Raw genomic sequence first — 16,634 nt, 5'->3', positions numbered from 1 at the left:
CTTTTTAGGTACAACTGCATTTAATTGGGGGGGGGTACTAGACTTAGGATCTGTCAAGTAAGGGGAGAAAACACCAGCCAGAATAATAAACTGACATTACTGGACAGTGCATCACAATAAGTACTTAAAGGTGATAGTAATATGTTATGTCCCCACATAAGTAAACTCTGCCAACTTATCCTGTTATCACAAAAACAGTTTAAAATTTGTACAGAATTCTTTTACAACCAACTGAAATGAAATTTTCTTTTTTGGACGGCAGGAAAAGACTTAACATTCAATTTCTGTGACAACAAAAGGCTTCTGCCTCAGGATATGCTCATCCAATCAGCTGTCACAGGAAGACAGAGGGAAAGGAGTTTGAGTTTTTGAAAGCTGGCCAGTACTGGGTTACTTTGGCAGATAAGCGGAAATCTCACTGAGGCAGTGGGAATGATGAACATAACATGTTCAAAATTTCCCCCATGTTTGCCATCATACCTCCAGCATTTGCTATCCACTGAGAAAAAAAAATCTCTCAAGTCTGCCTGGGGTATAACATACCTATACAAATACTTCCATGCAAACCTCATAACCCTTCTATACTTTGATGCACATCTAGGAGTTATATAAACTCCCACTGTTCTTTGTATATTGCCTTCACATTCTCACTTCCCAGTCTTTCCTAACTTCTGATTGATTCTAATAGCTGTCATGCATTATTTGTATGGTTTACAAACCATCTCTTTTTTAACAGCAGTTTCTGTTAATGACAACTTAAAATGCAACCAGAGTTGGCCTTTCATTTAAGACTCCCCTACGCCTTTCTCTTTGCCTATACTCTGTTATCAATCCCTGGAAGGGAAAGCAATCTCTAACCCACAGTCTAAACTTCTGTTTGGCATTATCTCACTCTACTACTTTATCCGTAGCAATTTCCTCTTGATACCTTGGCTCCTTTGCTAATTTTCTCAAAAAAATTCCACATATTTTTTGCCTATTTTCTTTGCCCTTATTTGCAGTCATCCCCAATGGTAAAATCTTCATTGTCCATTCCCATTCTGGCTTGTTTATTAAAATACTTTCTGCTACTTTATATATATAAAATTCTGTACGGTTCTTATTCTCCTTAAGGGCTTGCATCTAAAATCCTATTATCTCCTTATTTTGTGAAACTCCTCCCCCAGTTTCAATGTCATTTCTTCTCATTTTGATTTATAATCTTCAACTTGCATTATATACATTAGGTTTAATTGTGTAGCTCCAAAGAATATCTTCAAATCTGATAATCCCCAACTACCTTGCTCTATCCCACTTAACTCCTGCCCTCTTTCTCTCCCAAATTAATATCATTAATTATGGTCTGCAACTTATATTCTGGTTGATAAAAATATGCCCAACCTGCATACAAAACTAAAGCAACTAAAAACATTTTTACTGCTTGTACATTAGTATCCATATTCATAGTCAAAAACTTCCAACTTCTCAATTTGTGTATTATCTTTTGTTTAGCCTCTTTCCACATATCCTTAGCTGCCATAATAGAACTCTTTCTAACCCATACAATGAAATACCTTATATATTATATCCAAATAAATATGAATAATGCTGAGCCAATTCATGTGTGAGAACAAATTTGTACAAGTAGAGACATTATTTTATCTTTATTTTATATTCTGAAACAAATGAAACTGTCTCAAAATGTTCCACAGCACTGACTTCCAAGATGGCTGCACACTGAGTTATTTCCCAGTGTGAAAAAAGAAACTCAGACAAGAGAGCCAGTGAATTTATCTTTCATGTAAATTTCAGTAACTGGCTAGTACGTGCACTGCCTAGATGCCAGCAAAAAAGAAATTCAGAGAACCTGACAGGAACTTAATTACAAAAGGTGAGGAGAAAACACAGGCTGGGAAGAATCCTGCAGCTGTTCAGCAAAAAGCAGTTCAAGCTCCAGCTTTTTCCCTATAGATTGCTGGAAGTCATAAGTCAAATGTGCTCACGGCTGATTAAAATAAACAAAACACTTTTGGAATTTATCAACTTAAATAACAAAAGTGTGGAAAATGGAAAAAGCTTTAAGGAGATATTCAGATGAGCTGTTAAAACTGCAAAAATCAAAGGCTGTTGATTATGAGACTGCCCAAGAAGAGATGTTTCAAAAAAATAAAAGTGCACACACCCCTGTTAAAATGCCAGGTTTTTGTGATATAAAAAATGAGACCGCAATAAATCATTTCAAAACTTTTCCCACCTTTAGTGTGACCTATAACCTGTACAATCCAATTGAAAAACAAACAAATCTGTTAGGGGAAAAACGTACAATAAGCTGGTTGCATAAGTGTGCACACCCTTAAACTAATACTTAGTTGAAGAACCTTTTGATTTATTGTGGTCTCTTTTTTATATCACAAAAACCTGGCATTATAACAGGGGTATGTACACTTTTTATATCAACTGTACATAACCCTGAAAATTTCTGCTGTACCAGACAAACTGGAAGGAACTGACTATTAATTTCATGAAAGCACAAATAAGCAATTGGACTGGTATACCACAGCAGTTGTTGTTAATTGAAAGGGTATGTCATCTGCATGATCCAAACCTTGCCAAGAGAAAGCAACCCAGATCTTTAATGGTAAAGATGCATACTTACCAGCAAAAAGAGTTATTTATGGCAAAAATGTGGCAAAAGGACTAAGTATTAAAAGTGGGAGTCAGTAGAGTACTTGAGAAAAATGATTACTTGCAGGATACCAGGCAGAAGGGGAGTAAATTTATCCCAGCAATCAGGGAATGTAAATAAGCAGGTTTGAGATTCAAGCTGCTGCATCCATCTGCTTTCAGAATAAAATACAAAATTTTGTCCGACAAAAAGTGAGCTATCCAACAGAAAGCGATTCGGATTCTTATCCTTCTGATAATAAAGCCCATACAGAGAGTATGCTAGGTAAATCTTTTCCAGTGTTACACAGAAAAAAATGGCTGAAGGATTTTGAAAAGCTAGTCCACTTGTGTTTGATACTAATATTGCAGAGAACTGGAGAGTGTTTCAGCAAGAGTACGACATTTTCATATAGGCTGCATTTTCGGATAAAGATGACTGTACAATGGCATTTATTCTGCTTAATTTAGCTGGGTCAGAAGCCACTAAAAGGGAATGTTCATTTGTGTATGTACCTGCTATCTTTGCAGGAGAGGGGGGAAACCATCATATTGTTGTACCGGGTAACTCAAGGGAGGACCTTGAGTGCTTACAATGTAAATTTAGAGAAATGTGCAACCCCCAGACAAACATTACAATGGAGAGACACTTATTTTACACAAGGGATCAAAATCCTTGTGAAACTTTTTCAGCATATATAACTGACTTGAGAAATAAGGCTAAAACTTGCAGATTTGGTGATTTAAAGGATGAGATGATAAAAGACAGACTTGTATTAAAGATGATGATGTGAGAAAGATTTTGCTTCGCGACAGTGATTTAACTTTGAATAAGGCCACTGAGATTTGTCAGATATATGAGCTCACAGAAAAGCACACAAATATCCTTACAAATGAGAAAGGCATATTTCCAGTAACTTCTAAAGCTCATGTCGATAGCATGCAGCACATGGTTAAAAGGCCCAGGCACACAACAGCAACTGTAGCCCCTGCAACACACACTGGCAAACTCCAGAGCTTTTAAGCAAGTTCCAGAGTTCGCACAATCTCAGTGAAGCATGAGAGTGAGTCAGCAAACTCAAAGCAATGGCCAGCACTCAATTTCATTGCCACCTGTCGTAATTGTGCAGTAATCATGAATCTAAAAGGGGAAAATGCTTCATTTTTGGTCAACAATGTCACAATGTAATAAGTGGAATCCTTTCAAAAGATTTTTTAAATCAAAAGCCACACATTCTTTTATTGAAAGAGAACATTTCAAAAAAAAGAGTTGATCAGTTAGAAAGCTGAGACCCTACTTTTTATGTTGATGGTGTGTTAGTGCTGAGCGAAACAGTCGATGCAGTAGATTTATGGGCCAAGAAAGACATATATTTTACTGCTCGGATAAATGGCAAAACCCACAGACCTCACATTTGATACTGGCTTAAAGTGTAATGTTATGTCTGCAAAAGCATTTACTACAGTATGTGCTGGGAAAGGCTTGATTTGGCATAGTGTGCAAAGCTTGATGCTTACGGTGATGAAGAGATTCAGATAGATGGCTTAGTAATGCTTTCATGTTACTCTGCTGGGAGAAGCTATGACTTATCATTTTATGTGGTCAAGAGGCACATCCAGTCATTATTAGGGCTCAGAGACCGTTTGAAAATGGGACTGTTTTCATTTAACAAGGAAGTCATCCATGTTGGCTTGAAGGATCACTGTTCCACTGTTCTGATTTCGCCCAGTCTATTTTTTCTACCTATACTGATCTTTTTGAAGACAAACAAGGCAAGCTTCCAGTTGTGTAGTCCATGAAGTTAGACCCAGATATCAGTCCAGTTATCAGGCCAGCTCGAAAAGTTCCAATAGCTATGCAGAACAGAGTCAAAGCTGAGCTACACAAAATGGTGCAACAAGCTGTGATTTGTCCAGTTGATGAACTGACTGAATGGGTTTCTTGCATGGTGGTAGCTCATAAGAAAACTCAGATGACATCAGAATATGTACTGATCCACTTCTGTCAAATGCCACAGTTTTTTCTCTTAGATGCAAAGAATTAATGTTGGCAAATTTTGCTTGACAAGAAATCTTTGTTGCTAACCACTTTCAGTACTCCATTTGTAAGGAACATATTCCTGAGAATGGCATTTGAGATAAATTCTGCAAGTGAAGTCTTTCAATGTGTAATGGAGCAATTTTTTTCTGGGTATTCTTGTGCTATTATAGTAGACGACATACTAGTTGGATATACTGGTGCAGATGAGCATGACAGAAACCTCAAAAAAGTTCTGGAAAGGGCACATCAAGGGAATATTAAGCTGAATCTTCAGAAATGCAAATTCAGGCTATGAGAAGTCACTTATGTTGGTCATTTATTTACCAGTTCAGGCTTACAACCAGACCCTTCTAAGCAAACAGCATTATTGAAATGCCAGCGCCAGACAATGTTCAAGCCTTGCAACGTTTTCTTAGCATGGTTAACTACCTAGGCAAGTTAATTTCAGACTTGAGTCAATTATCTGCACCTCTCAGAGAGCTAACACGTAAAAATGTATCCTGGTCATGGTTAGCGCAACACCAGACAGCATTTGATGTGCAGAAACAAATTGCCAGTCCACCTACTCTAGATACTTTGACATCCACAAGCCAGTTACTCTTTCATGTGAGGCTTCAAAATTTGGTCTTGGTGCATTCATTTTGCAAGAGGGTCAACCTGTTGCTTATGCATCCAGAACCATTAGCCAAGCTGAAATGCAGTATGCTTACATAGAGAAAGAGCTTTTGGCAATTGTGTTTGCAAGTTCCATGTCCCATGATTATGTTTATGGTAGATCAATCCAGATCAGAACAGGCCACCAACCTCAAATCACTATTTTGAGAAAGCCTATCCATACAGCTTCAGCCAGATTAGAACGCATGATGTTGAGATTGCAAAAGTATCATTTCAATCTTGTCTACCAGAAAGGCAAACATCTTTCCCTTGCTGATACATTATCCAGATCACCCAGAAACACCACTGAACAGCACAAGAATGAGCACTTTGATTTTGAAGTCATGGAAGTGAGAAATTTTTCTTCCACACATCTTGATGAGCTTAGAGATCACACAGCTACAGATCCAGTTTTACAGAAGCTCAACCACTTTATCAAAAAAGGATGGCCGTCAAAGAAAAAGAAGTTATGTACCTACCATAACGTTCCATGTTAGTTGTCTTCTTCTCGCCTTCTTTCTTGCTGGTTGGGTTCAGAGCTGATCCTCGGCTCTGACTCGGCCATCTTCAAAAGCTCGAGAGCTGCATACTGGCTCGAGGCCACCCCATATCCCATGATGCCTGGCGCTAGATACCCAGATCTCATTTGCCGCTTCTGCTGCGAGGTTGTCTTACTGGCTCAGGTCGTATATTTTCATTATTTACTCATTTTTTGATAAAAATTATAGGCTTGTTAGTGTAGATTATACACTAGTTAACCTTTCTAGATATATATATATATATATATATATTCAATTTCAAGAATTCAGTCTAGGGACAAATGTTAGTTCCTTCAAAAAGCAAGTCCATAAAACCTTGAGTGATTTTGAGAGTAGTGTAATTATAACGTTTGAAGCTATTCTTCTCATAAATAGTAAGACCATCTTGCTGAACAGTTTTTAAAAGTTCTGATTTCTTCTTCCCTCCCTCTGGTGTTCTGCCAAAGGATGTTGCACGTGTCTGAATGTACTTGACATCCTCTTTGATTGGCAGCTTTCTTTGCCAGTCTTTCTGACCTCCAAACTGCCAGGATTTAAAAAAAAATCCTGTTTGTGAGTGCTGCATCAATGGTGCTTACTTATTGTCTGTTGCAAAGTTGTCAAGTTTTGTTTTCTTTCCTGGCACTGGTTATGCTTTCTTGAATTCATTGTTGCATCTATCATACCACAATTTTTCTCCCATCTTTCTCTTACTGAAGTCATATTCTTCTCAGTCCTATCAAAGATGCTCTGACAGTGGTCCTGGTGTAGTGGGAAAATAAGATCAGAGGTGATGGAGTCATTAAGTTTGTTGATTTCAATTATTAAACTGGCCATAATGGTATTTGCCTTCATGAGTATTTTAATCATTTCATACCCTGTCTGGGTGAATAAAGTTGTCAATCCTTTATATAAAGTGGCATCAGTATCTATATTATTTGGAAACTTCTAAATACAAAGGCTTTTTGGCACTCTCTCTCATGGCAAACATTCATCAAAAAATGCACTGTCCATTTGTAAGGTTCACAACTTGGATATTTTTTCCAGATTACCTTATACTGCTTGCATATAGAAAGGCTAACCGTCTGATCCATTGATGTGCACCCCTCTACTTAATGGAAGCCATAAATTTTATTGAACAAGGAATCTAATTTACATGTTCTGCTGTTAGTTGACTGCTTCCATCCCTCGTTGTTATTCCCATTGCTGTGGTTTCTTTTGTTAGAAGCCTGTGTCATAGTCAAATCAATGGATTCAATTTATTCAGTTAACCCTTCATCTGATGTAGAAGACATAACTACTTCATCCCCTCCCTAAGCTCCACAAATTCCATGTTGCTCATCATCATGGTTAACATACTGAGAAAGTTTCAACAAAAACCTAATGAGATTTCCAGGCAATAGATCCTTATGTCCATAATTGTTAAAAGCAGGACTGGGGGAAGACCTCTATTAGGCAAGTTCAAACAAACCAAAAAAAATAAAGTAAATCCACACAAGTTAGTAGAATCAGTTCCCAAGAAAAGACTGGTATCCCAAAGACAGAGCAAAGCTAGTTTTTTCCATACTGCATATTTAATTTGAGTTAGAGCTTTTGGATTTTCTGATGTCATGACTTCATGATAATAGTTACAAACCAAATATCTAAGGTTCAAATAATGAAAAATCATATGACAGTAAAAGTTACACGACAATAAAAAACACAAGTCAGTCATATCACATCAGTTAAATCACATGACCCCTCTCCTATACTTAAGTTTCTGAAAGCATGGCTAAAAATTCAAACAATTCTAAACAAAGTAAATACATTCCATAAATGCTCACTCTTAAAATGAAATTCAAATAGTAAACATGGACAAAAAGTTATAACAGTTTGGCAGCTCTCTTTTTAAGAATGCCATTAATAAAATGTGCCTTATTCGGTCCTGGTTTCAGTGCTGCATTTAGTTTCAGCTGCCAAATTAATGCTTGGTACTCTACTCAAATTGTTTTTTTCCAAGCAGCCTATAAGAATAATGGTCTGAACAATTCACTGTGCCAGTCAGTATCCAGCTAATTATAGCTTTTACCATACTCAAGTTTTTTAATGGTCTGTTCATTAGGATATTACCAGCATAAAATATACTACCTTGAATCAACTGCTACCATTTGGTTGAGATTTCATGTACCGATTTTCTAGTGGTCACTGTAATAAGATTTTACCAGCAGAAGATCTATTACTGTACATAACTCAGTAGTGTCTGTTTAAAATTGTGTCTCAGATCTCCTAGGTCTCCCATGCCTAAGGGAGAAATGTGGTCCAATGTTCCACTCCAGCAATGAAATAAGCAATTAAATGAATTAGATTACTGTGCAAAGCTTCTCCTGCTTAATGGCTCAGCAGCGACAAGCCAGCAGTAAGGAAGTTTCTTGACACTGTAGAATTTATTTTGCTAAAGTCTGCAAGACTACTGAAATCGCAAAGCACATCAGAGCATGCATTAGATGGCTAGCAAAGCAAAAACAGGTATGATTATTCATCAAGACAACATGCATATTTAATAATCAAAGTAGTAGATTCAATAATGTAATTCTCACCTGCCACAGGAGGGGTAATTGGCTTATCTTCATTAGTTTTAAAAACGACATCTTCAGTAATTGTTTCAATATTCCTGCATGATTTAACTTCAGAGACACACAGATTCAAAACTCACAGTAATATGCACACAAATTATCAACATACATTTACTAAAATCACATTAATAGCTTTTAATACCCTTTTCATAATTAAAAATCAAAGATTAACCTGTTGTAAGCAAAGGACAGACACCATCTAGACACAGTTCTCTCTGCATTTTATGCATGCTTTCTGGATTTTCCTGTTTGTTTCAGACACCAATTCTGTCATTAGAGTTCATCTCTTCTAGTAAATGAATCTGCAGCTGATCCATATATATATATATATATATATATATATATATATATATATATATATATATATATCTAGTGTGTGAAGCCCCACCACTGCACCAGTAATCAAGGAGCTTCAATTCTCACCAATTGTACCAGTCTGGGATGTGTATTGGGAGGATGACAATTGCACACACAGTATTTCCAGATGCAGCTCACTGCATCAAGTGGAATTTCCCCTAAAGCACACAGACAACAGTCAGTCCAGGGTTGGTTTCTCCTCCTTTCTCCAGACCCCCAATAAGACTCCCCACTGGCACAGCTACAGAGGTGGATCCTTAGCCAGGGTTCCAAGACAAGTCCTCCAACACTCTCTCTGTCCAACCAGTGATTAGTGTCCCTGTCTTTGTAGCTGACACACACACACACACACACACAGACAGACACAACACACACACACGGGAAAGGCTGGCCCAGGTTTATTAGCTATGCTCCCTTCTGCCCAGACTATAAGGTAGTTATCACTGACAGCAGAACCCCTTATCAGCTACTTTAAGGCCCTTAACAAAGGGTGTCCAATCTTACTGTGTAATGTTACTATTAATACAAATGGTAGTTTGACCAACAGCAAGGCTATTAGAAGTGGCCCACAGTGTCACCAAATAAATAGTGCATGTCCTCTCAGAATTTAAATAGTTCTGCAAAGATCAGCCAGAATGAAAGGTTTAAATATATTTAATAATAAATAATAAAAGAACAAGAAAATACTCAGTATATAATTACAGTGACATTGGAGTTCAAAATCACAGGAAATATTTAAAACAACATTGCAGGACAGTCTCAAATAAAGAAAGAAAAACATCTAAATTAAGCTTTGGTATATTCCTGACTATATCTATGAGAATTAATATGCCCTATTTAACTTACTTCAGAGCAAGGCAGATGTGATGAATGGATCTATTTGTCAGGTCCAATACTGAATATAGAATGGTCTCTCTCTCTCTCTCTCTCTCTCTCTCTCTCTCTCAGAGAGTTCTCAAAATTAATATCTCAAATATTACTGCTGGGTTAGCTTGCGGAATGACAATTTATTGTCATCTGACTCCTAGTTCCCAGGCCCCAAAGCAACCACTGATAGCAGCTGGTAGCATTTAGCATCTACCTGTGAAAATACATTGACCTCAGATCTTAGGCAAAAAGGTGGAAGTCCTAAAACAATAAAACACTAACAAGACAATACAGAAAACTCCCTAGTACAGACATTATGTCTCATTGCTGCCATAAAGTAATTTAATTTCAGCTATTTTTCTAACATTTACTAGACTGAGGTTAGCCTCCAGTGTTCCACTTTCCACTGTTAAACTATATACATTTAAACAGTTACAGTAGTGCATATACATTTCTGTTCTATTCCAGTAAGGCATGCTGTGGTTACATTTCAAGCAGTTTGCAAAAACCTTTTTCAACATGTCTGTAGAAATAAGTTTGATATACACATGACATACAGTTCTAATACAGTTGTAACACAAGCATCCTATATGAATCATGTTGATATTCACAAATGACATATAATTATTTACAAAATTCCAGATAGCTGGGCTGGCAGTATCTCCTTTCATGACATTTCTTCCCCACTCGAAGACTCAAGCTAGTTTTTCAAGTGACCCTTGAGAAACGCTGCTTGAGAGGGATGAGCCTATCTGGGAATACATTATCTCATACCCTGAGTTTAGATCCAAAATGCCTTTGCATTGCTGACCCCATTACAGTATTGCACTGTCATACCATATGCCTGCAACTCTAACCTCCACCAAAGTAATTTGGGATCCCCTCCGACCCTCCTGCAAATACTTAGCACCAGGGCCTCCCTATCATAGTAAAGTTTCATCATGTTAACATGGTTCAGTCTGTGACCCTGCCTAGCAGTTCTACCTTGCTGTTAACATCACTGACCTTCTTTACCACTTTGAAGGGTCCTTCCCAAGCTGCCTACAGCTTGTTGTGTCTGATAGGAATGAGAACCATAACCTGCTGTCCCACAGCATACTCGTAATACCAGGCCTTTCTCTGCTGCTGGGCTTCTAGCAGGTTCGGTGGGCCAAGCCCATGAGTTACCTGAGCCTTGTGCTGAGGTTTACGACATATGCCACAACAGACTTTTTGTGGGATTCACACTCACCCTCCCATTCATCTTGAATCAAATCCAGATGTCCCCTCAGCCTGTGCCCATACAGCAACTCAAAGAGTGAAAAATCTGTGGGTTCCTCGGGCACCTGTCTGTAAGCAAATAACAGATGGTGCAAATATTTGTCCCAGTCCCTCTTAAACGTGTCTGCAAATGCCTGTAGCATGGTCTTTAGTGTACAGTTTGACCTCTCCACCAGACCATTAGTCTGGGGGTGGCCTTTAGGTGCTTCACCCCACAGCCCTCCCACAGAGAAGTCAGAAGGTCTGACATGAAATTGGCACTTTAGTCAGTCAGTATTTCTTTTGGGAAAATCTACCCTGCTGAAAATCTCTAGCAAAGCATTTGACACCTTTTCTGCGTCAATGGAAGACAGAGTCACCACCTCAGGCTATCATGTAGCATAATCTACTACCACTAGAACATACTTCATTTCCCTGTGTATCTTGGGGTATTTAGAGGCTCCACAATATCCATAGCTACCCTCTGAAATGGCTCCTCAGTCACAGGCAAAAGCAAAATCCCAGGTCAATAAAAGTTCTGCATAATACATCTCTTTGTACACTTTATGCCCATATGACCTGCAAAGGGAATGTCATGGGCTATGGTTAGAAGTGCCACATGTTACGCTCTGGGCACTACCAACTGCTGTATTCTCTCACCTTCTAACCCTCCTTCAGGGGTCCACTCTCTATACAGTAATCTTTGCCCAAGTATACAGATTCCCCTTTTCCTTGAGAATCAGATGCCTCTCTAGCTACCTCCCTCAGGCCTTGTAATGTAGGGTCTGAGAGCTGAGCCTGTCTCAGGTCTCTCTTTGTAATCCTTCCCAGCTCCCCTTCCACAAGAAATATGGTATTCTCTGACAGCGGTGCCTCATTGTTAGCCTGGGTACTACTACTACTACTCACCTCTGCCCTTGCAGTCACTCTGTCCAAGGGAATATCAGTACCCACAAGCTGGGTAGCTCCTTCCCTGAAGTAGCTACCTCACCAGTCCTGGCTTCAAGTGTGCAGTCTGTCTGGATCTCCCCCAGGCTACCAGACCCACATGCTTGTCTCCAAGCCTGACTGCATGTAACTGCATCCACATAAGATACTGCATTAACAAAATCATTCTCTATCAGGACATCTGCAGGGATATCCTCAAACACATCTATTTGCTTACCTCCTTTTCCACCCTCTCAGTCAAGGTGAACCCTACCCAAAGGTATTTGGAATGGGGTTCCTCCTACAGCTCTGACTGGAGTAGACTGCCCAAGCAAGTAGTGCTCCTCTGTAACCATTGCAGGCTTCACAATGGTTAGGTCAGAGTCTGTCTCTCTCTTAGGAGTGGGCTTCCCGTCTACTAAGATAGGATATAACCTCATGTGGTAGTTTGGTACCCTTGTTATCTCCAGACAACTTATTGCTGGCATTCTGTCATTCCCACTTACTGGCTCTCCCACCTTTTGTTCCCCACCTTGCCTCCCTGGATATCTATATGCTACATGGTCCCATTGGTTAAATTTAAAACATTTAAGCCTCGATCCTGGCCTTGTACCTGAACTAGCGGCTTCCCCTGTTATTGGTGGACTCTGCTGGGGTGGGTTAGGCTGCCCACCATGGGTTATCCCTTTCCTGTGCAGTGATGCCCTGGTTGCTAGGTATAGGCCTCTCTTTTTCCCCAACTCATCTGTGGTATTACATTCTATATCTGCTAACCAGATTTGCATGTCCTCAGGCAAAGTGTTAAGTGCTTGTTCCCTCACCAAAAGGTCTGCCAGCCCTTCAAAAGTGGTGATCTGACGTTCACTCACCCATCTATGAAAATAAGTGCTTAGCTCAGCAATATATGCGCACACACTTTCATCTGCCTTGAGTCTATGCTCACAAAACTTTTTTCTATAAGCTCCAGGTGTTAACTTAAAACACTCAAACAATTTTAACAGTATTGTAATTTAAGCAATCAGTATCAGACAATTTAGACATAGCGGTTACAACTTTACTGTGGAGTAAGGGGGTCAGGAACTGTACCCAGATTCTTTGTCAACATTATACTGTTTACATACCCTTTCAAACATATGAATAAAACTATAAAAAGTATCACCCTCAGTAAATTGTGGAAGAAATTTACTGAACTTTGTTGCTCCTGGAGTTCTGTTACTCCCTTCCCCATTACTTCCATGACCCTGGCGAACAGTGAGTATCTCCTTTTCATGCTGCCTCCTTTCCCTCAGCTTCCAGGCATCTCAGTCTCTCTGCTGACTCTAATTCCATTTGTTTCTGTTTCTCCTTTTCTTTAGCCTCCAAATGCGGCAGTCACTCTGTTGACTCTATTTCCATATGTTTGGCATCCAGTTCAAGTCTCTAACTCCAGATGGATTTTTAAGTTCTCTGAGGCAAAGATGAACTGTCTATTTTCAGAGCATTGTACATCCCTAAGGCCAGTCTCGGTGTCCTACTGGTTGCTGGTCTGTGATGCAGCTGTGTTTAAGGCTGCAATAATGTCTGCTTTAGTCAGGTTGTCATGCACCAGTCCTTTGTCTTGGCACATCTCTGCTAAATGGCTCCTTGTCAGCTTGCCATACTTCTCTGCTGACATCTCTGCCTACTTTCCCGACTAAGTTAACAAAAAATAAATAAAACTATTGTGATATGGAACTTTGTACTCTGAAGCAGCCACACAGTGAACATTCAAACACCTTCCTTATAGTTGCCACTGTTAACAGGCTACAGGAATTCAATATCCTTGCCAATGAATCTTAATATGTAATATGGTGATCTCACCACTGCCAACCAATAAATGTGACGTCCTACCACTTGACCAATAATCAAGAAGCCTCAATCCCCATCAATGGCAACAGTGGGGGGTGTATATTGGGAGGATGACAAGTACACACACAGTATTTACAGATGCAGCTCACTGCATCAAGTGGAATTTCCCTTAAGACCACACAGAGACCGCAATTAGTCCGTGGTTGGTTTCTCCCTCTTTCTCCAGATCCCCAATAAGACTCCCCACTGGCACAGCTACAGAGGTGTGTCTTTAGCCAGGGTTTCAAGCCAAGTCCTCCAACACTCTCTCTGTCCAACCAGTGCTTCGTGTCCCTGCCCAAGTAGCTGACACACACACGGGAAAGGCTGGCACAAGTTTATTAGCTATACCCCCTTCTGCCCAGACTATAAGGTAGTTATCACTGCCACCAGAACCCCTTATCAGCTACTTTAAGGCCCTTAACAAAGGGTGTCTAATCTTACAGTGTAATGTTACTATTAATACAAATGGTAATTTGACCAAGAGCAAGGCTATTAGGAGTGGCCTACAGTGTCACTAAATAAATATGCAAGTACTCTCAGAACATAAATAGCTCTACAAAGATCAGCCACAATGAAAGATTTAAATATATCTAATAATAAATAATAAAAAAACAAGAAAACACTCAGTACATAATTATAGTGAAATCAGAGTTTAAAATCACAGGAAAATATTAAAATTACATTGCAGGACAGTCTCAAATAAGTAAACAAAAACATCTAAGCTGTGCTATATTACTGCCTACATCTGAGATAATTGCTATACCCTAGTTAACTTACTTCAGAGCAAGCCAGATGTGGTGAATGGATCTTGTTGTCAGGTCCAAGACCGAATGCAGAATGGTGTCTCTTTCTCTCTCTCTCTCTCTCTCTCTCTCAGAGAGTTCTCAAATTAATATCTCAAATATTACTGCTGGGCTAGATTGCAGAATGACATAATTTCTTGTCATCTGACTTCTAGTTGCCAGGTCCCAAAACAACCATTGATGGCAGCTGGTAGCATTTAACTTCTACCTGAGAAAATACATGGACCTCAGATCTTAGGCAAAATGGTGGAAGTCATAAAACTATAAAACACTTCCAAGACAATACAGAAAACTCCTTAGTACAGACATTGTGTCTCCTTGCTGCCATAAAGTAATTTAATTTCAGCTATTTTTCTAAAATTTACTAGACTGAGGTTAACCTCCTGAGTTCCAGTTACAGTAGTGTATATACATTTTGGGTCTATATTATAAGCACGAAAAGACAAAACTGCGAACGGTCACATGAGCGAAAACGCCAGGAATCGAACGTGTGACTGTGGGGTCGTGTTACAGTGAGGTGTGGAATATTTGCCCTTTCCTCACTGTAGTGCGACCTCGGAGTTAGAATATATATATAGTTAGCGGGGGGTGTGGGGGCACATCCCCCCACAATAGCAAGTTCGATTACTAGCATTTTCGCTCATGTGAGCGTTCGTGGTTTTCTCTTTTCGTGCTTATAATATAGACCCTACATTTCTGTTCTATTCCAGTATGGCTTGATGTGGTTACATTTCAAGCACTTTGCAAAACTCCTTTTAAACACACGTCTGTACAAACAAGTTTAATATACACATGACATACAGTACTACTACAGTTGTAACACAAGCATGTTATATGAATCATGTTGATATTCACAAATGACATATAATTACTTACAAAATTCCAGATAGCTGGGCTGGCAGCACCCCGTTTCATGGCATACACACACACACACACACACACACACACATATATATATATATAGATATATATATATATATACACACACACACAAACAAACACACACACATTTACACACACACGCACACACACACACTTTTTTGCTTTAGCCTTACAAGCACTCACAACCCTCTCCCCCGTTTCCACAGTTAGCCTTACTCACTCAGCATTCCATTAGTATGACCTAACTTAGACAAATCTCTACATCATCATACAAAACAGTGTCTTACAACCCCCCCCCCCCCCAAGCCAGAGGCCTACAAACAGCTGGTATGTACATGCCTATTTGCTAGGACTATGGATTTTCCTGTAAAGGTTCCAAAATGCGATTCCATGGATATCACACTAACTAGCTAAAGAATATTATGAACATTTAACTGGCTAAAGAATATTATGAACATTCAATGGTTTGCTATTCCTTTGAGACATATCACCTACATGTATGAACTAGAGATGAGCATCTAATGCATACTCTGGGAAGTGAGCACTTATCATGGGGAAAGAAAGCCACTACCTTCCACATCCTATATAGCACTTTGAAACTGATGTTCTAGGTCAAGATGAGATGACATTTTTTAAGCAGAGTAACCAAAATTTTTCTTTCTGTTCCTGCAAGATGTTCAAGTGCTAGGTAATAAAAATGGAGCAGGCATATGCAAGAGGGAAATGGTGAAGTACTTGAGCTAATGAACTAATGCAAAATATATTTTAAATGCACTATGTTATTGATTAGTCTATAAACATTTCAATGTCTGCAAAAAATCTTCTCTGAAAAGTTAAAAAAGTAAGCTATGATGTCAGAAAGAAACCATCTGAGTGATGCTCTCTACTACTTGTGCCAAAGACTGCATGCCACTTATTTCAGCCTTTTCACAAAATGGGTGACAATACAACTGAATGTATCACAGATACTCATCAACTTCAGGAGAAAAATTAACTACTATAACTATATATATATATATATATATATATATATATATATATATATATATATATATATATATAGTGTGTGTGTGCAAATATGATTATACAAGTCAAAGTACAAAAACAACAAACCTCACAACACAGGAAAAAAAATGAAACAATACAAAAACTACCACATCAAATAATGGTGCACACAATATTGCCTATCTAACAAATACCTATGGAAAGAACAAATAATGTT

General features: G+C 38.9%; 1 protein-coding gene across 1 annotated transcript in view; it reads right to left on the bottom strand.

The window, feature by feature from the left end:
- The window catches only part of CPLANE1 (ciliogenesis and planar polarity effector 1), a 4,248,669-nt gene that overhangs the window by 808,018 nt on the left and 3,424,017 nt on the right, over positions 1-16,634 (bottom strand). The window contains exon 38 of the mRNA XM_044076333.1: positions 8,433-8,519. Coding sequence (XP_043932268.1) covers positions 8,433-8,519 — 87 coding nt within the window. The remainder of the gene's footprint in view (positions 1-8,432; positions 8,520-16,634) is intronic.

The sequence above is a fragment of the Protopterus annectens genome, chromosome 1.part0 (genome assembly GCF_019279795.1).
Source record: "Protopterus annectens isolate FY-2018-M chromosome 1.part0, PAN1.0, whole genome shotgun sequence".
Classification (NCBI taxonomy): domain Eukaryota; kingdom Metazoa; phylum Chordata; order Ceratodontiformes; family Protopteridae; genus Protopterus; species Protopterus annectens.
The sequence above is the reverse complement of the archived record's forward strand: the minus strand, read 5'-3'. Positions and strand labels throughout refer to the sequence as shown.